The sequence below is a fragment of the Oncorhynchus kisutch genome, linkage group LG4 (genome assembly GCF_002021735.2).
Source record: "Oncorhynchus kisutch isolate 150728-3 linkage group LG4, Okis_V2, whole genome shotgun sequence".
Classification (NCBI taxonomy): Eukaryota; Metazoa; Chordata; class Actinopteri; order Salmoniformes; family Salmonidae; genus Oncorhynchus; species Oncorhynchus kisutch.
Genome location: NC_034177.2, coordinates 74,227,076 through 74,251,129, shown reverse-complemented (window position 1 = coordinate 74,251,129; position 24,054 = coordinate 74,227,076). Strand labels below are relative to the sequence as shown.

At 40.3% G+C, this 24,054-nt stretch overlaps 1 protein-coding gene across 1 annotated transcript in view; it reads right to left on the bottom strand.

Moving 5' to 3' along the window:
• The window catches only part of LOC109888803 (glutamate receptor ionotropic, delta-1), a 339,173-nt gene that overhangs the window by 43,937 nt on the left and 271,182 nt on the right, over positions 1-24,054 (bottom strand). Inside the window, exons 5-7 of the mRNA XM_031823618.1 lie at positions 12,611-12,664; positions 2,599-2,772; positions 847-1,008 (exon numbers count right to left, since the gene is read on the bottom strand). Of these exons, the coding sequence (XP_031679478.1) occupies positions 847-1,008; positions 2,599-2,772; positions 12,611-12,664 (390 nt within the window). The remainder of the gene's footprint in view (positions 1-846; positions 1,009-2,598; positions 2,773-12,610; positions 12,665-24,054) is intronic.

Genomic DNA, 24,054 nt, shown 5'->3' with positions numbered 1-24,054 from the left:
CTATTCCCTCTCAGGATACTGAAAAGATTCGGCATGTGTCCTCAGATCCTCAAAAGGTTATACAGCTGCACCATCGAGAGCATTCCTATTGTTTGCATCACCACTTGGTATGGCAACTGCTCGGCCTCCGACCGCAAGGCACTACAGAGGTAGTAGTACATCACTGGGGTCAAGCTTCCTGCCATCCAGGACCTCTATACCAGGCGGAGTCAGAGGAAGTCCCTAAAAATTGCGAAAGACTCCAGCCACCCTAGTCATAGACTGTTCTCTCTGCTACCGCACAGCAAGCGGAACCGGAGCGCCAAGTCTAGGTCCAAAAGGCTTCTTAACAGTTTTCACAGTACCTGTTCTATTAGGCGCATGTGACAAATAACATTTGATTTGATTTGATGGTGCTTGCAATGCCAGGGTCCCATGGGGGACCAGTACAAACCAATGAATGTCCCCACTACTGTAAGTCGCTCTGGATAAGAGCTCCTGCTAAATGACTAAATTGGAAGTGAGTGGTTGAGTGAAATTGTGACTAGTCATCATGACTTCAAAAGAGAACCATTATTATTACAATAAGTGGTTGACTTTTTAAAAACATTTTCATGAAAACACTTTTGTTCATTTATAAATTATTCATTTTATGAAGTTTTAAATCACAGCCTCTAAATTGATGTAATCAAGTATATTTTGTTCCAATATTTTGTTAATTTGGATAAACTCAAAAGACGGAATCATTCTGCTTGTATATCTGTTTTCAAAGAGCTTAGATTCATGTGAGAAGAATGCCACATGAGAACGAAAGGGATCCATTTCTATGTAATATGACTTAGTCTGCAATGTCGTGTGGTGCCCTACCTTCTGGATGGTGTCCAGCATAGACCAGCCTCCATTCCAAGGCTTGGTGGACTTCCTCATGCAGTTCAGACTGGCCATGCTATGCCACTTCCTGTCCTCCAGCTTACTGTAGAAGGCATTGGCCAACATCAGCACACTGTCATACAGGTACAAGCTGGAGACCTGGGGAGAAACAACACATCAAAATATATTCTATGAAAGGTGTTGAGCAGAATCAGCAGTGACACGCAACTATTATCCTAGTTTGAGACTTTCTGCAGGGAAAAACTCACAAAACGAGATACTCAAAAGTACTTGTTGAACCGTGTGAAGGTTGACAAGACAAACATAAAAGCGGCTCCTCTCTGCCACTGCCCCTGTGAGGTTGTGGGGAAATTAAGTTCTCAGTAGGGAATATACACTTTACCCAGCATGGCCACAGAATGAAAGGGAGAGACAGACCCATGGTGCTATTCACCTGGGGAGCAGAACACACCCGGTCTGACACTGCAACGACAGCTTTTATGTTACAGACAAGAGATATGAAAGACCACAAGTTTTTTTTGATTGAAAAATACATGTCTGTTGAAATGCCACAGAGCATTTGTGGTCCAGCTTTTCTAACTTGTCTGTAGGAAATTGTGATTGTGATTTATTGAAGGAACACTGGACAAAGACGAGCCCAAACACGTTCCCTGGAATTTCAGTTGGTATACAAATAGGCGCAATGGATGCCTGAGTCCACAGCATGCTTTCGATATGAGGGACACCAACAATGGCATGTATGAATGGCAGGGAACAGCAACAACATGAGAAATATTTGCTGAATGCCACCATTCCTCAGGCACCCCAGTCACAGACTGTTCTCTCTACTACTGCATGGCAAGCGGTACCGGAGCGCCAAGTCTAGGACCAAAAGGCTTTTCAACAGCTTTTACCCCCAATCCACAAGACTCCTGAACAGGTTTTCAAATGGCTACCCGGACTATTTGCATTGTGTCCCCTGCCCCCCAATCCCTCTTTTAGGCTGCTGCTACTCTCTGTTTATCATATATACATAGTCACTTTAACTATACATTCATGTACATACTACCTCAATTAGCCCGACCAACCGGTGACCCCACACATTGGCTACCCGGACTATCTGCATTGTGTCCTGCCACCCACCACCTGTCGACCACTCTTTTACGCTACTGCTACTTTCTGTTTATCACATATGCATAGTCACTTTAAACATACATGTACATACTCAATCAGTATATAGCCTGTATATAGCCTGGCTACTGTTATAGCCTTGCTACTGTATATAGCCTGGCTACTGTTATAGCCTTGCTACTGTATATAGCCTGGCTACTGTTATAGCCTTGCTACTATCTGTCCTAAACAGTGTTCTACACTAGCTATGGAGCCTGCATAGTAAGTCACGGTCACTGCACACTAGATGGAATACAGAGAACATTTCTAAGACATGTCTAATGTTGGAAATCTGTGTGGCTGTGCAGCCCTGTGTAATCTGGTGATGGTGACAGACTGAGGATTTTAACATTGAAGGAAATGACACCGTGTTAGAATGATGACAGCGTTCAATGTTGTGATGGCGCTGACGGGCCACTCGCTCTGGTTGCCCTTCAGTATTGTTTTGGTCATGGTCATGTTTCGTCAGTACGTGGGGTGATATTGGGTGAATGACAAAGTACTCTGTGGAGTTCACTGATGGTGTGGATATATGGTGTGGCTGACGGTCATTAATAAAGTAATCTCAGTCACACTGACCTCCAGGGACTGCAGGTAGCCCTCCTGGGGGTCACAGAGCAGGGAGGAGATGCGGTGGTTGTTCCTCATGCAGCGGATGTTGGTGTCTCTCCACAGAGGGAAGATCTGACGTATGACAGTCATCCGGCCCAATGAACTGTGGACCAGCTCCATGATTTCTGTGTCACTCACCTCCTGCGGCAAAGAAGAGAGGATGGGGTGGGAGGGTTCATGGTAAAAACCATGAAAAAAAATCTAATAATTTACTAAAACGTTCACACTCTGTAGAAAGTGGTCTAAAACGGTCTATTCACACATTCATTATAGGACTAGGTACATGGTAACCATAGTACAGGTATTGATTGATTAAAAAGTGAATCTTGTTACCAGTTCGTGTAACAGTTGAGTATTAGTAGGATTAATCAATAGACCAATCAATAAATGCAAGCAATAAACACTCTTTCCAAAGTCAGGTTTTCAATTAGTTTTCAGCTGAATATGGATTGGGATCATCACTGTCTGATATCTCTCCGTTCCTCTGATCCAGGTATTCCCAAACTGGGGTACGCGCAATGCGTTCAGGGGGGTGCCAAATAAAAATGTGATTCACATATATTTTCCAACGGGGCTATACATTTTGGTAGCCTCGTTTCACTGCCCCAAAAAATTTAAAATGATCTAGTGTTCAGCGAAATAACAACGCAATGTCAAATACAGGTAGCCTAGTCAAATAATTAACATCCAACCACATTAACTGTTACTCTAAGGCCCACGTCCATAGAGACACATTCCAGCTCTACTGGTAGTACTGCTACTACCAGCAGTACTACACCTGCACCTGTCGACGACACAAGTTGTTCTGCTTCCACGAGCACATCCAATGCTACCATCAGTAATTCTACATTTGTTGTTAGCCCAGCTAGCATGGACACCGACAGCTGTGCATCTGATGCAGCCAAGGAGCTACTGCCCCCTTACCTGGGAAAGCACCGAACAACAGACATGGACATTGGACCATCAAAGAGGCGCAAATATGATGAGAACTACATTGATTTGGGGTTCACTTATATTGGGAGTAGTGCCTTTCCTCATCCACAGTGTGTTATATGTGCAAAAGTACTACCTCACAACTCGATGAAACCTTCACTCTTGCAAAATAAGCCACAGGGGTTTTTGGAGCGAGAATTAAGATGACTTCCGAGTAGGAAGACATGTATAAAAGCAACAGATACCATTAATAAGAAGGGGCTAGAAGCGTCTTATATGGTGAGCTACCGAGTGGCTAGGACAGGCAAGCCCCATACTATTGTGGGGGGTCAATTAAGGAAGACATCCTCTTCTGCAAACCACTGGAAACCAGGACAACAGGAGAGGATATTTTGTATGTACTGGACAGCTTTGTGACATCAAATGGACTTTGGTGGTCAAGATGTGTTGGTAGCTGTACTGTTGGAGCAGGGAGACATTGGAGTGGTAACGCGCGTGCAAGCAGTTGCTCCTGACGCCACTTGGGTACACTGCAACATCCACCGAGAGGCTCTTGCTGCCAAAGGAATACCTGACAGCTTGAAAGACATTTTGGACACTACAGTGAAAATGGTTAACTTTGTTAAAGCAGAGACAAGCTTAAAGTTTTCTTTACTGACCAAAATGTTCACTTGTCTGACAGTTTGCATGATGATGAGTTTCTCACACGACTGGCCTGCCTGGGTGATGTGTTTTCTTGTCTGAATGATCTGAATCTAGGATTACAGGGACTCTCTGCAACTATATTCAATGAGCGGGACAAAATTGAGGCTATGATCAAGAAATGTTGGAGCTTTTCTCTGTCTGCATTAACATGGACAACACACAGTTCTTTCCATCATTGTATGATTTTTTTTGTGTGCAAATGAACTAAAGCTTACGAACAATGTCAGATGTGATATAGCGTAGCACCTGAGTGAGTTGGGTGCACAATTACGCAGGTACTTTCCCGAAACGGGTGACACAAACAACTGGATTTGTTATCCCTTTCATGCCCTGCCTCCAGTCCACTTACCGATATCTGAACAAGAGAGCCTCATTGAAATTGCAACAAGCGGTTCTGCGAAAATTGAATTTAATCAGAAGCCACTGCCAGATTTCTGGATTGGGCCGCGCTCAGAGTATCCTGCCTTGGCAAACCGCGCTGTTAAAAAACTGATGCTGTTTGCAAACATGTACCTATGTGAGAGTGGATTCTCAGCCCTCACTAGCATGAGGCATAGACTGTGTGTGGAAATTATTTAAGACTGAGAGTCTCTCCAATACAACCCAACATTGCAGAGTTATGTGCATCCTTTCAAGCACACCCTTCTCATTAACCTGTGGTGAGTTATTCACAATTTTCGAATAACAAATAAAGTTTTATATCGAAGATGACTAAATAAAAAGCTAAATTATTGATTCTTATTATATGATTATTTGTGCCGTCGTCCTATAAGAGCTCTTTATCACTTCCCACAAGTCGGGTTGTGACAAACTCACACTCATTCTTATGTTTAATAAATATATTGTGTGTGTGTGGCAGGCTTACAATGATGGCAAAAAACAACATTTGAGAGTGCATTGACCCTGGTGGTACACAGTGGAGGTTGAATGTTTTAAGGGGTATGGAACTATAAAAAGTTTGGGAACCACTGCTTTGATCAATTGACAAATAAACATCAACACTCCTTCAATTTCTTAGAATCATAGAGCATACACCAAACAGCTGTGGGTATGAAGGAAACTCATAAGTCATGTATGCAGACAGGGGTGATACAGTTATGGGTGAGAGGAATGAGTACAGGGCCAGACAGGGGATGACCTATGAAGGGTCAGATCAATAGTAATGAGAGCCAGAGCAGGACAGCAGTCAATGTGCCAATCAACCAGCATTGGGGTCAAACACCACAGTAATGAGGCAACTGACAGTTCAAACGTATTTGTGCTTCTCCGTCTCTCTCTCGCTCTCGATCTGGCCAAGTCAAATTTTTCTCTCTCAGACATTCTATCTCCAAGCCTCTGTTTCCCGTTAGCTGTCTCTCTGTCTCGCTTTCTCCCTTTTTTTATTTTTAACTTTGTGTCGATTTATCTCGCTCTCCTTGGCCTTTTGTTCTTTCTATCTCACCATCCAAGCTCATTCATTCCTTCGAGAAATGCATAACTGTTATGCAACAAGCATACAACCTCATCAATCATTTACTGGGTGTGTACTTTACTGCTTTTAGAAAGATGTACATGTATTTTTATACAGCACAAACACACTACACTATGAGTCATACAAACAGAATTTTGTAGGTGTTAAGTGTTTAAGTTTCCTCTTGACAGCCAGTCAACTGTAAACAATGGCTATTCATGAGGTGCTGTGTTGCATTAATCGGGTGGAATATGCCGCAGGATCCATGGAGGTATGACTTCACGTTCAGGGCCGTCCTTCCTGTCCTGACCTGTCAGAACGTTCCACCACCACCACAGGTTACGTCTGTGACATCACTTGACACTGCAATGACCTTGATGAAGCCATTTCACTAACAAGACAACAATGACCATAGATTAGGGGTTTTACATAAATGCATGGATCATTAAAGGGGCACTCAGAGTTGTCAATTTTTGGACTTATAAATGAATGATATGTACCCATTAATTAATGAAGAATATAAATTATAAATGCCTCATGAGCTTAGTCCAAGTGTTGTACCCCATTAGAACCAAAATATTGATTGTTTACAAACAAGCAATTATTATATATGCCTCATGAGCTTAGTTCAACTGTTGTAAAACTACTTGTTTTACTCTAAGGTTTGTAAATAAAGTAAAAGTAAAAACACACTATCTAGCCTCTCAACATGGTTACAACTCTAATTTTTATATCACGGACGGTCAGTCCTTGCATCAATAGCTCTGTCTATGAATTGATATTGATGAACAGGTTCCATTTTTCCAGCCCCATCCCTCAGCTTTTTACCCAAACAGGGGCAGGGTGGACGCTTTGTTATTGTTTCCACTGCTGATCGTCGCTTTATGCTTCAAATGGCAAGGTCTTAGTATTGTAACGGGGTGGGAGGAAGTTTGGGTATGCAAGGAAAGAACATTGGTGGGTTACCCTTCGAGTTTGTTGATTCGTATGGCACCACTCTAACACAATGTTACTCTGTAATACAATTTCAGTACAGGTCAGAACCGTTATTAGAGAGCTAATACATAACAGAATGGATGAATGTGAGAGAGATCAGCTGTTTATGCATTCAGTGTGGACATACACTTTGAGGGGAAAACAATAGCAACATTCAGATGACCTAGAAATGACCTAGGTAAATTGACCTAGTCAAGACAGGAAACCCCAAATTCAACAGAGGGTAGTTTCAATGACACACATCATCTAAATACATTAATCAAATCAAGCCTGGCTGACAGCTAAATTATCCTCAATAAGCCGCTCAATCATGTTATTAATCTTTCAAGATATATAAATAAAGAAATCCTGGTAATCACCATGGAGATTTAATTAGGAGTTAAGGTGCTTTTTGTTCTTCAACTTTAGACATGTATGCTGAGCAGCTCAGAGACTAAGGGAAGGACTGGGAGGGGATCTCTGGGATGTACTCTTAACCTAGCCAGGATGATCCCTCAACCCTAGTCTCTCTCTCTCACTCTCTCTCTCTTATATATATATATATATATATATATATTGTGCAGCTCAAAGCAGTGGATATTTACAGTATGTGATGGAGCATACATTACTATGGTTAACTAAAGTGCTTGTCTATTTCCGACTCAATGATTTATGACAGTTTTTTGTCTAACTATGTTAATGTAAAATACACATACCTAATAAAAAAAAATACTGTCTTTGGATAGTAGGATGTGTTTTATTTCCCTCTACTATGCCCACTGCTGTTTCACAGATAGTGTCAACATTATCCGTTTCCATCCCAACATTTGTCGGGCAGTTACCACGGACAATCAGTCATATCATCCCTGTCCTCCTTGACTCTGGCTGTCACGCCGCGTGACTCTAATCCATCACACACAGACTCAGGTGTCACCTCCTCTCTTTTTTTGTGAAAAAAACAAATCCTGTTTGACTGCGTCATCCATCCATCCAGACAGAACCACCAGAGAGTGTCAACCACCCTCCCCTGTGCCAACATCACACCCTGGTTTGGCTGATGATTTAGAGAGAAGGATGCCTTGTTACTTCCTCCCACAAACATCAATCAATGATTTGTAACTGATCCTGTCTTGTGGTGAAGAAAGTGGAAGATTGACCAAATTTGGTATCAACAATTGCTGAAGAATAACATGACAAACCATCTCTTTTACTCTGCACCATTCTTTTTATAATTCTCAAAACTTTTCAGTAAATGTTATTCTTTCTCTTTCTCTCTCTCTCCCTCTGTCCCCTCCATCCATTCTCTACTTCAGCTTTCCTATCAGTGCCTTTCTCACCAGTTAAAGACCCAGTGCAGTCCAAATTATGTTTTTCCTGTGTTTTATATCATATTGTACAACAACTCATGAAACTAACACTGTAAAGGTATAAGTGTTATTTCCTGATAGTTGCTGGTTGAAAATACAATCTAAACAGGACCTTCTAATCAGCAGGTTTGCATGGGGTTCGGCTTTCAATGGTGACATCGACATGTGGTTAAATTGATTAGACCAATAACAAAGAGTTCCAAAACTCTCTGCCAATAACAGCTTGTTTTCAGTTTTCCCCTTCCCACTCAGAATACTCCCAGACAGTGCTAGCTAAATTCTTGCTTGAGAAATAGTATTTTAATTTAAATCCAATTGGGAAAGGGAAATACAATACCTAGTCAGCTGAACAACTAAATGCATTCAACTGAAATGTGTCTTCTGCATTTAACCCAACCCCTCTGAACAGAGTAGTGCGGGGGGCTGCCTTAACTGACATCAATGTCACTGGCGCCTGGGGAACAGTGGGTGAACTGCCTTGCTCAGTGGCAGAATGACAGATATTTACCTTGTCAGCTTGGGGATTCGATCCAGCAATCTTTCGGTTTCTGGCCCAATGCTCCTACCCGCCAGTCTACCTATCGCCCCTTACACTAAGGTACTTAATTGTTACCCAGAAACTATTTGATGTTGATATAAAAATGGCTGCATTGGCCTTTAACTCTTCATATGAACTCATTCTGAACTGACTTTTGTTAGCAGTGAAAATAGATTATCATAGCTGGTTGTGGTGGCTGATGAGACCTCGCTGCAGACTCCATGTCCTAGTTAGCGCCGAGGCCCAGGGGGCAGAGAACTGACAGAGACAACCCCTCCTCTCCTGATGCCAGCCTGTCTGGCTTAAATGCATCACAGGGACCAGTGGAACACAGAAGCGTAGAACACAGGGCCTGGAGATTGCCTGGCTAAAATGGTTGCCCTCGCCCAGTCACAACACATAGTAATCATACTGGGGCATGGGGAATATATTTAAATCAGGATTAGGGGAAAGATGAACAGCGCAAAGTACAGAGAGATCCTTGATGAAAACCTGCTCCAGGGTCCTCAGACCTCCGACTGGGGCGAAAGTTCACCTTCCAACAGGACAACGACCCTAAACACACAGCCAAGACAACGCGAAGTGGCTTCGCGACAAGTCTCTCAGTTTTTTAAATTTGTAATACATATGCAAACATTTGTAAAAAACAGTTTTTTGCTTCGTCATTATGGGGTATAGTGTGTAGATTGATGAGGGGGAAAAAGATTTAATCCAATTTAGAATAAGGCTGTAACTGAATACTTTCAGAATGCACTGTATATAGTGATTGAGAGTGAACTATAAGTAGGCTTATTAAGTGAATACTTTCAGAATGCACTGTATATAGTGATTGAGAGTGAACTATAAGTAGGCTTATTAAGTGAATACTTTCAGAATGCACTGTATATAGTGATTGAGAGTGAACTATAAGTAGGCTTATTAAGTGAATACTTTCAGAATGCACTGTATATAGTGATTGAGAGTGAACTATAAGTAGGCTTATTAAGTGAATACTTTCAGAATGCACTGTATATAGTGATTGAGAGTGAACTATAAGTAGGCTTATTAAGTGAATACTTTCAGAATGCACTGTATATAGTGATTGAGAGTGAACTATAAGTAGGCTTATTAAGTGAATACTTTCAGAATGCACTGTATATAGTGATTGAGAGTGAACTATAAGTAGGCTTATTAAGTGAATACTTTCAGAATGCACTGTATATAGTGATTGAGAGTGAACTATAAGTAGGCTTATTAAGTGAATACTTTCGGAATGCACTGTATATAGTGATTGAGAGTGAACTATAAGTAGGCTTATTAAGTGAATACTTTCAGAATGCACTGTATATAGTGATTGAGAGGGAACTATAAGTAGGCTTATTAAATGAATACTTTCAGAATGCACTGTATATAGTGATTGAGAGTGAACTATAAGTAGGCTTATTAAGTGAATACTTTCAGAATGCACTGTATATAGTGATTGAGAGTGAACTATAAGTAGGCTTATTAAGTGAATACTTTCGGAATGCACTGTATATAGTGATTGAGAGTGAACTATAAGTAGGCTTATTAAGTGAATACTTTCAGAATGCACTGTATATAGTGATTGAGAGTGAACTATAAGTAGGCTTATTAAGTGAATACTTTCAGAATGCACTGTATATAGTGATTGAGAGTGAACTATAAGTAGGCTTATTAAATGAATACTTTCAGAATGCACTGTATATAGTGATTGAGAGTGAACTATAAGTAGGCTTATTAAGTGAATACTTTCAGAATGCACTGTATATAGTGATTGAGAGTGAACTATAAGTAGGCTTATTAAATGAATACTTTCAGAATGCACTGTATATAGTGATTGAGAGGGAACTATAAGTAGGCTTATTAAGTGAATACTTTCAGAATGCACTGTATATAGTGTTTGAGAGTGAACTATAAGTAGGCTTATTAAGTGAATACTTTCAGAATGCACTGTATATAGTGATTGAGAGTGAACTATAAGTAGGCTTATTAAGTGCACCATTTCAGCTCCCACTCTTCTAATTAGAAGGTCAATCAAATTATATGGTATTTTTTGGGTAAATAGCCAATCACTGTATTTTTTACAGGTTTTACGTCATTATTACAGTATTCAGTATTACACCACCTCCTTTTTTCTCTTCCAAGTTGAACATGTTGTGTACTCCATGTTAAAATACATTGCCAGCATCGAACAAGGCCGATTGAAAAATAGTTTGCCTTTGTCGTTCCCTCCTCAAGGTGATCACAGCGGCATCAGATACACTACCGTTTTGTTAAATTAAAATAGCATAACATTGATCAGTGTAGACATTGTTAATGTTGTAAATGGCTGGTGTAACTGGAAACGTAACTGGAAACGGCTGATTTTTAACGGAACATCTACAGTTGAAGTCGGAAGTTAACATACACTTAGAGTGGAGTCATTAAAATGTGTTTTTTCAAAGGTGGCCAGTTTTATTGCTTCTTTATTCAGAACAACAGTTTTCAGCTGTGCTAACATAATTTCAAAAGGGTTTTCTGATGATCAATTAGCCTTTTAAAATTATCAACTTGGATTAGCTAACACAACGTGCCATTGGAACAGTGATGGTTGCTGATAATGGGCCTCTGTTCGCCTATGTACATATTCCATAACAAATCTGCCGTTTCCAGCTACAATAGTCATTTACAACATTAACAATGTCTCCACTGTATTTCTGAGTGACACCAAACTTTTGAACGGTAGTGTACGCTTGACTTTCATCGAGAAAGAAAGAGGGGGTGTCATTTCAAAGTACTCAGGTACAGCCCGTCCTATTCATTAACATAGTGAGGAGTGATAACTCAACAATATGCCACGTCGTGTCAATCATTAAGGAAGTGATGGAGAAATTAACATGCAATTAGCTCATACATTCTGCTGTCTGATGCTATTAAATCTAATGTCTTGGTGGTGACACTATCATAATTGTCTTAAAGCAAAAAGGAATGTGTTTGCCTGCCACAAAATAAATAACAGATTAACTTTTAATTTTTTACCACTTCCTCTAACAGGAGTTACGGCAGCCTAAATAGGAAGATACTATGAGGTACATTAATAAATCAAATTCACAAGATGAATGTAAGATCAATACATGCATCATGATTAGGATGTTGGAGCCGAGTTGCGAGATAAGGACTTGTCATTCGTATAATGATGAAGATCAGCCCGTTTGTGCACCTTGTCAATGTTTATAACAAAGGAGGCTGCTGAGAGGAGGATGGCTCATAATAATGGCCGGAATGGAGCGAATGGAATGGTGTCAAACACCTAGAAACCATGTGTTTGATGTATTTGATGATATTTACTCATTCTGCTCCAGCCATTGCAACGAGCCCCTCCTCTCCAATTAAGGTGCTTACTAACCTCCTGTTTTACTTTATTCTAACGCATTCATGCGCGCATCCGCACGCAAGAACACGTGTGTGTGTGTGTGTGTGTGTGTGTGTGCATGTGTGTGCTCATGTGTATGTGTGGGTGAGTTCACTGTGGTTTCGTGGTTAGGTCAATTTTACAGTGTACTCTGTAAGTACATACATGCTAATAAAAAGACATCCAGGTATAGTAGGAACATGTTTTTTCCCATTAGCATTGGGACATCAGATGGATTATGGTCCTTATCTGCAAATCAGCCTGAATCAATGAACCCAGCTGCTCTCAGGCAGGATAGAGAGCACAGTGTTTAGTAGTCACAAAGTGCTTGGCATTTAGTGATGTTCAAGTCCATTTGGAAGAACATTTAGGCCAATCTCATATCAACAAATAACATGTAAAAACCGACTTTGGCTTCCAAAGTGCTGTGAATACGCAATAAACAAGAGTGATTGTGTCAATATTGTATAAATGTCCTCAGAAAGACAGAAGAGAAGTGGCATGTTGTGAGAGCTTTAATACTGTTTCTGAGTCTAAATATGGAGCAGAACAGAGTGAGAGCATTATTGATTTTTATCCATATGAAATGTATAAATATGCTGTATTGGTTTTGGTCTCACCTCGTTGGCATAAACCCAGTGGCTGTCCTTTGATGCCAGGTTGGTTTCCACAGCCTGTATACAGAGAGAAGAGGGGGGGGGGGCATTAATATTTTCTGTGTTTCACAAAATATTATTTTAACAACATAAGAGTAGTGAGTCCGAACTCAAGTGCATATGCTGAAATGGTTCACCATGGTTACTCATTCCCCATTACTTAGGCTCTTCACAATATTCTGTATGTGCACTCATAATGTGAGTGCTCCGTCGTAATGGCTCTATCACATATCACATGACTATTCACGCATGACATCTGTCATGGTTACCATCTCTACGCTTGTCCTCTTCTGTAAATTGCTGTCATTAGCTTCCAAATGATCCCCTTTGCTATACTGCAACTAAGATTGATAGCCCCATATCATCCTTACATATAACTGCAAAGCTTTCACCATTTTACCTAACAACAGTGTGCTCATCAATAACAGCACCCAGCACAGCCCGAAAGCTGCCGATCGATCTTCTAACCTTGCAAGAGTCATAATTTGATTTTAATGTCCCTCATTTCCAGCTTGGTCTCTGTGAATATTGCAGAGACACCGGAACACAAGAGTAATATTTACCTACACGATTGAAGTGGTCTGCCTCTTACTCACTCTGAAATTAACGGGCCATATGCCATTCAAACACACTTGCATTCAAACAGATAGCCCGTCGCTATCGATAGAGATACAAGAAATATAGCAAACACCTGCTGGAGTTAGTGACTCTCTACAGACTTATTCAGCAATGTACAAACAATGAACATTGTGTCATTGGATCATATCCTGTGTCTGAGAGTTGGAGCCAAACTATCTCCGACCCAGATGTAGGCAATAGGGTCTTGGAACAGGCAGGTAGATTATCACATAGGTTATCATAGTTTGATCAACACAGCACAATGCTACTCACCAGACAATAGAAGTGATTTCACAATGCTAGAGTGTTCTAGAAGGAAAAACATAAATTGCAGTGAAACAGTCCTTACCATAGAAGAAATCAACAAACCCATTTGTGCATCTGAGTAATCCACTTAGGCACATACAATACATACTGTTTGGTGCGTATGAAAGCCTGGCAGCAAAAGCCTTGGTCTGGTCCCCAAGGATAACCTTGATGTTAGAATGAGCAGACAGTTCTTTGTACTTTTCTTATGAAAACTGTCACATTCTATAATGTAAATAACAAAGTGAAGGGGGCTATGTTAGTGCGCCAGCTGGGTAAAGGTTATGATTGGGGCAAACGGTCCTCCTAGTTTAGCCTCAGTTCAGCTCCAACAATAGCAACAGTATGGTAAACAACGTCGACCTTAGTCACACCAGGAATTTGAGGTCATCAAGTTAAAAGGTTATGAGGTTCATGGACTTTTTGGGGGACAAATTATCTGTGTGGGATTGACAGCTGTTTGTCTATAGAACTTCAACTAGGACTCAAACATCATTATGTGGTTTGTCCTTTATACTGTCAGTTTGAATAGCTTCACACATTATCACACTATGGCAACAACATGAACTTGTGACCTACCGGTCACATCATCTACAAGACCCTGCTAGGTAAAGTCCCCCCTTATCTCAGCTCGCTGGTCACCATAGCATCTCCCACCTGTAGCACACGCTCCAGCAGGTATATCTCTCTAGTCACCCCCAAGACCAATTCTTTCTTTGGCCGCCTCTCCTTCCAGTTCTCTGCTGCCAAGGACTGGAACGAACTACAAAAATCTCTGAAACTGGAAACACTTATCTCCCTCACTAGCTTTAAGCACCAACTGTCAGAGCAGCTCACAGATTACTGCACCTGTACATAGCCCACCTATAATTTAGCCCAAACAACTACCTCTTTCCCAACTGTATTTAATTTTTATTTATTTATTTATTTTGCTCCTTTGCACCCCATTATTTTTTTATTTCTACTTTGCACATTCTTCCATTGCAAAACTACCATTCCAGTATTTTACTTGCTATATTGTATTTACTTTGCCATCATGGCCTTTTTTTGCCTTTACCTCCCTTCTCACCTCATTTGCTCACATTGTATATAGACTTGTTTATACTGCATTATTGACTGTATGTTTGTTTTTACTCCATGTGTAACTCTGTGTCGTTTTATCTGTCGAACTGCTTTGCTTTATCTTGGCCAGGTCGCAATTGTAAATGAGAACTTGTTCTCAACTTGCCTACCTGGTTAAATAAAGGTAAAATAAATAAAATAAAACATCTCAGCAACACATCTTGTCGAGAATTCAGTTGTGTTTTCCATTTTTCCATCCACTTGAGGAAATTATTCTAAATTAAGCTTTGTAGAGAAATAAGGTTTTGGCATAAAATGCATACTCAGGAGAAGCAACATCAGAGAATGATTATATTCTATAATGTTAATGTAACTGAGTTTCACAGTTAGATCTAGTGACATAAGTGAGGGCACTGAGGCTTGTCTTTACACCTAGTCAACACAAAGAAGAACATAATATAGAACTCCATGATTTAAAAAGAGAATTACTGTTCAGCGGATTTGAGCATTTGAGGATATAAGGTCTCAGGAAAGCAAATATTTATTGTTGTTCAGAGTTGGATGGTAACTCACATTTCTGTATGTATTTGACCTCCTTATGGAATAATGCACTGAGATGAATTCCCAAAGGTTGGTGAGTGAAGCTATAACATTATATATGAAGCATCTTGACATTGAATATAATGGTACGGAATCCTCAATTGTGTCCATATTCACTATGCAATGGCTGCACAATTCTGACCTTTTCCACTAATTGATCTATTGACTAATGAGATCTAATTGGGCAAAAGATCAGAGCTTGGCTGCCTATGTAAATGCAGCGAATGTACTGTAGAGTCTAAATGTCTCTGTGTCTTGTGGATCCCTTGTTTGAGTATTAAAACAAAACCCTGCCAGATTGTTTGTCTAATCTGTAAACACAGCCAGAATCACTCAGGCTGTCTGTGTTTTGCTTTTGGTCAATAAGTGCAACAAGTAATTATGCCTACAAATGAAACTGGATCACTGCATCCCATGGTTGAGAGGAAACCTGATTAAACAAAAGGCAAAGGGCACAACTCTGCTGCATACTTTCTATTTAGTGTCAGAACAGATGCATTTCAGCAGCAACATTTGTTGTTCTCAGAGCTTATTAAACTGCATGCCAAAAGCAGGGAAAATGTTTATTTTTCTTTGTTTCACACATAGAGACAAGCACAGTTTCCCTTCATTATTGGCAATTAGCTAAACAAATGGTCTAATTGGCAATAATTGTGGAAATAACATGTTTTGCTTTCCCATATGCTGTCAATCAAACTGTTTAAAGTTTCTTATTAGCTCAAATTAGGATCTGTTGTGAATCCTTTTTTTTGTATGAATACACAGTCTAGACTCAAACAACAATTTATAAAGTTTAACATGTTTACTTCTTTATTTATTTGTTATCTGGCACATTACAGCACAGTAAGCGTATTAATGTTGGAAGTATAATAATGTAGGAAGTATAATAACGATAATATATGATAATAATGATAGTATAATAATGGATTTACTGGATAAATTACTTTATAAATCAAGCCAGGGAGGTTATTGTTATATTCTTAGAATATTCTCAGAATAAAGGGTTATGGTCTCCACCTTGAGCTAAGAGGTATTCCGCCTCATTTGGAGCATTCAACAGGCAAAAAAATCCATCTTACTCTGACAACATGTTATAATGAACATTTTGTTAGTACTGTTGGTAAAAGAAAATACACATTAGGATACTAGGCTTGGCATAAAATAAATGGTTATTCTACGGCACGTGAACTGTGTTGGTGTTACTCTCATATTAATGAGTCTGTGTGAGAACTGTTTTGTAATGATGTGCTGTAACATGGCGCAACCAGTATTACTAGTAATTGGAACATAGGTCGTTGGCATTGCTATATAGTAATGAGAAGATCTCTCTATTGAATGAAGCCATTCAGTGATCCCAAGGGTTCAGGAGAACTTTAGATCAGACAGTCGTTTGAAAGGATAGACCAGGATGAGTTGTCAAAAGCTCACTGTTTAATTCTGTGCCAGTCTTACAAAGGCACCCAAGCCGTAATGAGGCCCTTCATGAAATACTCACAATAGTCGGGACCCTGGCCTTATCTCCTATAGTCCTCTGTTGCTGTGGAAACGAGCTCAGACCTGAGCCTACTCATCTCCATTAGTATAGTGAAAAGCCTATGTAACTTAGCGCAGGGCTATTCAACTATTTCATTACAGGGGACACACATTTGGGATTGATTACTCTTCCTAAGACTGGTATAAAAAACAATGCACAAACGCAATTATAATCTAAAAAAACACTTTTATGAAAATTACATTTGATTTGAAGTGCTTTAAAGTTGAGCTGACAGTCGTTTTGCAATGTTTCGCTATGGTTTTAGTCATTAATCCCAGCAAGAGGGCAATATTTTATTAATGTACAGTAGTAGTTATGGGGGACACACTACTACACAGTCCTAGAAAACTCTAGATGGATGTCTTCTGACTTAGAAAACGGTCGAAAATCAATAAAAAAATAATGTAAACATATACACACAGTTGAAGTTGGAAGTTTACATACACTTACATGCTGACCAGACCGGACAGGTCGCGTGCGTCACAAAATACATTTAGAAATCCATGTTATTCAATTATTGCACCCACACTGCTCACGCACGCCAACAAGCGTCTGCGTTGCCATGGGCTAAAATAGAAGTCAGTTCTATTTATGATGCAGATCGCGCTGCAGGTCCTGCCTCTCCCATCTCCTCATTGGTTTATAGAAGCAGGTACCCACGTGCCATCTCCTCATTGGTTATACCCACGTGGGTGATTGAAAGACGAACTGTTGCCGGTTGTCATGGTAAAACTATGAAAGTTTAGATGCCAATTGCCATATAAATTAAACAATGAAAAAGACTGGAAGGAGGAGAGATGACTAGAAACGATCCGGTTGGCCGTTTTATGTGTGCATTAATTGTCAGAGTAGAGCACCTTGTGCATTTCAGGTAAAATAACAACTCAATGTTTATAACCCAGGACAAATTAGCTAGCAACAGCAAGCTAGCTAAATTGGACAAATTAGCTAGCAAGTGCAAGCTAACTAGCTAAATTGCTATACATGTTTAAATGCTTTTCGACCTGTCCCCAAATTAATGTCTTTGGTTCAGAGTTTGTTTTGATATTTTAACCTGCGTGTCGTGATCGCGTTTGGTGTAAGGGGATTTTTTAAAACTTATGCACGATGGCGCACGCGCACAGACGGATTTAGTTAGGTTGGAGTCACTAAAACTTGTTTTTCAACCACTCCACAAATGTATTGTTAACAAACTATAGTTTTAGCAAGTCGGTTAGGACATCTACTTTGTGCAAGACGCAAGTAATTTTCCCAACAATTGTTTACAGACAGATTATTTCATTTAAAATTCACTGTATCACAATTCCAGTGGGTCAGAAGTTTACATACACTAAGTTGACTGTGCCTTTAAACAACTTCCAGAAAATGGTGTCATGGCTTTAGAAGTTTCTGATAGACTAAATGACATAATTTGAGTCAATTGGAGTTGTACCTGTGAATGTATTTCAAAGCCGACCTTAAAACTCAGTGCCTCTTTGCTTGACATCATGGGAAAATCAAAAGAAATCAGCCAAGACCTCGGAAAAAATTGTAGACCTCCACAAGTCTGGCTCATCCTTGGGAGTAATTTCCAAATGCCTGAAGGTACCACGTTTATCTGTACAAACAATAGTATGCAAGTATAAACACCATAGTACCACGCAGCCGCCCTACCGCTCAGGAGGTTCTGTCTCCTAGAGATGAACGTACTTTGGTGCGAGAAGTGCAAATCAATCCCAGAACAACAGCAAAGGACCTTGTGAAGATGCTGGAGGAAACAGGTACAAAAGTATCTATATCCACAGTAAAAACGAGTCCTATATTGACATAACCTGAAATGCCGCTCAGCAAGGAAGAAGCCACTGCTCCAAAACTACCATAAAAAAGCTATAGTACTTTTTGGAGAAATGTCCTCTGGTCTGATGAAACAAAAATATAACTGTTTGGCCATAATGACCAGAGCAGAAGAGAGAGCAGAAATGTTTGGCACATAGGAAGTCAGGACAACCCGCTGGCAGTGATGAAGATTCACGTTTGATATGGAGGAACGAGTGTTCGTTTTTATGGCATTCATGTGAGAGAAGCTGGACTAACGTGTATGTTGACCCAAACATTGTTCAAAGAATGTGTGTAGATCATTGTCAAAAAAAATGACAATTAAATCCATTTGAATCCCACCAAAATGTGGACAAAGTCAAGGGGTGTGAATACTTTCTGAAGGCACTGTATGTGATATCTTACTTGTGGCGACAACCCACGTCCTTCCCTGTCAGTATTCCAGACCACCCAGGCGTCCCATGAAGAGTGTGCACATGTGACATTAAACAGAATCACTGCTCCCATCTGTCATTGCATTCAGGCATTCTTCCCCTCAGCTTGTAGCTCGTGACGCTACACCTGAGCTGTATCCCTAATGCTCTGCTCTCAATGCAGTAACAAGAGACCTGTCTGTTGGCAGGTCAGCCTCAAAATGAAAACCAAAGCCCCTCTCATGATAAACAACAGGAGCAGTGGAAACAAAAAGGACGATAATACAATAACAAATGTTCCGTCAATAAACACAATAGTGATAAATTATGATGGCGAAAGAGAAGCCCTGTTCTCCACTGATACGCACACAGTCAGAAAACTGCATCTCAAACACTGAGTTGACAGTGATTGCTGCGTGTTTGTAGGCAGATTGGATACCGATATGACTGTTTATGCATGCCACAACAAAAGTCTTGACCATGTGTGCCTTCTAACCCTCCAAGCACATTATTAAGGATCATTTCTGCATACGTGACAAGAGAAAGGCTGTGTATCAAACACAGAGCCGTCCTTAAACATCATTCTACAATGGGTCGGTCAAAACAAGACGCGTTTTAAGCTATACTAAAACACTTGTTTAGCACAGGTAAGCTTATGATACAAAAATGGGAATCTGGTTTTCTGTTCCATCAGAGAAATCCCTGGTCATCCACTTTCCCATCCAGCCAATTCATTAACTTGATCTCCACTGTAACAGGCATCTAGACATCATTCCCCCTTGCTTCTAGCCTAACATTTCGTTTGCAACAACGGGGGGGTTGTACAAACATTGCTGTCTGTCACTCAACATTTGCAACATAGTTTCAATATTGAAATTCGATCTTCTCATATCTATGACCGCAGTCGTTTAGCACCCCTCTGTTGTACAATTCTTTATTTAATGGTGTGAAACGTGTGCTGCTGTGACTTCAATGCCAAGTCGAACTTGCTGATCTGTAGCAACAAGAACATACGTTGCATTTTAACCTGTAAAGTGTCTTAGACATACCTCCAAGATAACCTGTAAAGTGTCTTAGACATACCTCCAAGATAACCTGTAAAGTGTCTTAGACATACCTCCAAGATAACCTGTAAAGTGTCTTAGACATACCTCCAAGATAACCTGTAAAGTGTCTTAGACATACCTCCAAGATAACCTGTAAAGTGTCTTAGACATACCTCCAAGATAACCTGTAAAGTGTCAGACTTACCTCCAAGATAACCTGTAAAGTGTCTTAGACATACCTCCAAGATAACCTGTAAAGTGTCTTAGACATACCTCCAAGATAACCTGTAAAGTGTCTTAGACTTACCTCCAAGATAACCTGTAAAGTGTCTTAGACATACCTCCAAGATAACCTGTAAAGTGTCTTAGACATACCTCCAAGATAACCTGTAAAGTGTCAGACTTACCTCCAAGATTACCTGTAAAGTGTCTTAGACATACCTCCAAGATAACCTGTAAAGTGTCTTAGACATACCTCCAAGATAACCTGTAAAGTGTCAGGCTTACCTCAAAGATAACATGTAAAGTGTCAGACTTACCTCGAAGATAAACATGTAAAGTGTCAGACTTACCTCGAAGATAAACCTGTAAAGTGTCAGACTTACCTCGAAGATAAACATGTAAAGTGTCAGACTTACCTCGAAGATAAACCTGTAAAGTGTCAGACTTACCTCGAAGATAAACATGTAAAGTGTCAGACTTACCTCGAAGATAAACATGTAAAGTGTCAGACTTACCTCGAAGATAAACCTGTAAAGTGTCTTGGCACAGTAGGAAGATAGACATAACACATCAACAATGTGCCTTTTCGTACAGCTGGAACATAAACTTTGCATTACACCGGCAAGGGGTTTATATTGTGAATTTATGATGCTACCTCAATTGAATTTTTATTGAAAAAATTGATGGGTTTACACATTAATACTCCAATACCTTGTGTTTATCTGTAATTAGTTTGAAAAGGATATAATGCTACTGTAAGGGATTTCCTCCTCTTCTTCCGAAGAGGAGAGCCGAAAAGGATTGGAGGACCAATTTGCGTGGTGGTAAGTGTCCATGGTTCTTTTAATAAGAAATAGTACACATGAACAACTGAATACAAAAACAATAAACATGGAATAAACGAAACCCAAAACAGTACCGTGTGGTGAAAAACACAGACACGGAAACAAACACCCACAAACACACAGTGAAACCCAGGCTACCTAAGTATGATTCTTAATCAGAGACAACTAATGACACCTGCCTCTAATTGAGAACCATACTAGGCCGAAACATAGAAATCCCCAAATCATAGAAAAACAAACATAGACTGCCCACCCCAACTCACGCCCTGTCCATACTAAATAATGACAAAACAAAGGAAATAAAGGTCAGAACGTGACAGCTACATATAGGGGAGCTAGTTACAAGTGTTACGAAATTACCCAATAAATATGATGCTGATATCACATATAGTGATTCCATACTGTACATACCTACATGTAAAGGCCTTATCTTCGTGACCAATGAAATGGTCGTTCAGCAAGCCTCAAACAAACACACTGACTTTGCTCAGTCATTCACGATTCACAAGAAAAAGTAATCATGAGCATTTACTGCCACAAAACAACAACAGCAGCAGTAGCAGCATAGACAACAGAAAAACAACAGGCTAAAATGAAATGTTCTACCATCAGTATACAGAACTGGTGGAGTGCTTTCAGGTGAGTTGATCCTTGTAATTGTTTCCCAGGCGCTCTCCCTATTTTAAAGCCATTAATCTGGAATAACGGATCAGAGGTACAAAGACATCTTCTTCTTCTGAAACTGCCGGGGGGTGGGGGAGGGCGGGTAATACACATGAGAAGCCTCTTAAAAAAGCTTATGGCAGATAAACAGTAATCTAAAGGTTTTATAAGGATGTTACGCTATCTAATTGACACAACTAATAACAGCATTCAGTGAAGAATGGCATGGGATAGATTCCCAATGGACAAAGAGTTTGCTCTGCAGAAAGTTGAACAACACTGGTATAGCTAATGAAATAGAAAGGTTTTGACTAACACCAATTTAGAGTCTCACTCCATTCCTACATTTAATCAGCACGAAAATGTGCCTACTTGCCTCGTGCTTGTGTCGGTGAAGATACTAGCGGCAACATTGGGGAGTTTTTCCATTGCAGTGATGTGGGGGATTCAAAGCCCCCCTGCGCTTCTGTGTCATTGTAGAGTACTTGTGGCTGTCGAAGCCTTTCAATCCCATCATGCACTGGGGGCCAGTTCTCACATTGCCTCTGAGGAGACAACACTACCCACCAGGTAGGCATAGGTAGTCTTCTAATCTTTGCCGCAGGCTATGGGCTCACACACTCACACTCTCTCACTAGTGAGACTGCCAAGAAGTCAATGCACCACATAGAGCTGTCAGGAGAGGCAGAGGAAAAACAAAGCTGAAGCACAGAGCTGAAGCACAGAGGGAAAAGGGAAGGTGCTATTAAATTGTGACAGCCTTGTCAGGATGTGATGAGTAGAACAGCGTCAGACAGACTCCTAAGGCTCAGACGACTCCTGGCGTCCCCACCACCTCTTTTTCTCTCTCCTTTTCAACACTTCCTTTGAACCACCTGTGTATGAACCATCTATAGTGTCTTCCATCACACCTATAAAGGCAGTGCTAAGAGGAGTTAGAACAGAGCACTGAATAACTCTACTTCAAAATAGCCATTATAGTCGGCAATAACACAAACAAGGCCATTTCGGTGGAAAAAACACCCAATATTGGTTGAATGAAATGAACATTAAGATGCAGATACTAAAGAGTAGTGTCCATTATGCTTGATGAACAGGTAGACTGAGAACATGATGTTCTGCTTTTCTCTCTTAAAATGTCCTCCAGATTAAATTAAACTATTGTGTACTATAGATCAACACAGCGTGGCCTTCAGGTCTAGTTGTTCTGCTCCCCCAGAGAAGACATGCTGTCCATATGGATGGTGGGTTTTGCTACATATGGATGAGTGGGTTTAACAAGTACAGAGGAAATGATGTAGCAGGGTGGGGGACCAAAGTTCAACAATAAGTTGATATTAATTACATACAGTTGTATGGGCGAGATGCAAGGATAGTGTGAACAGCACAAGTTGTGGGTGTTGGAGGAGAGTGGGAGTGTGAAAACTAGAGTTCTTCCCACTGGTAATATGAAACCGAGCTGACAGTTGGCCAAGCAGGGAGTTTTGGGAGAGAAGAGGTCAGGTGATAGCATATTGCCAGCAAAATGCCAAACCAAGTCCACAGATAACACCCTTAGACATGGCTGATATTTAAGTGTTTTTGTTTTAATTTCTCCTTCAGAATGAATGATAAAATTGATGTTTTTAATGTATTCAAGTGTTTTCAGGTGACTTGCCAAAAGCATGTCAGTCAGAGAGTAGACTGGAGAAGATCTTTGGTTTCATTGATTTTTCTAAATTAATGAAACATACCCATTGATTGTTGAAGAAAATATTGTATGAATTAGAGGTCGACCGATTAATCGGAATGGTCCATTAATTAGGGCCGATTTCAAGTTTTCATAACAATCGGAAATCGGTATTTTTGGACACCGATTTGGCCGATTTCTTTAAAAAAAATGTACACCTTCATTTAATCTTTATTTAACTAGGCAAGTCAGTTAAGAACACATTCTTATTTTCAATGACGGCCTAGGAACGGTGGGTTAACTGCCTCGCTCAGGGGCAGAACGACAGATTTTTACCTTATCAGCTCGGTGGATTCAATCTTGCAACCTTACAGTTAACTAGTCCAACGCTCTAACCACCTGATTACATTGCACTCCACGAGGAGACTGCCTGTTACGCGAATGGAGTAAGAAGCCAAGGTAAGTTGCTAGCTAGCATTAAACGTATCTTATAAAAAACAATCAATCATAATCACTAGTTAACTACACATGGTTGATGATATTACTAGTTTATCTAGCATGTCCTGCGTTGCATATAATCGATGCGGTGTGTATCGTTGCTCCAATGTGTACCTA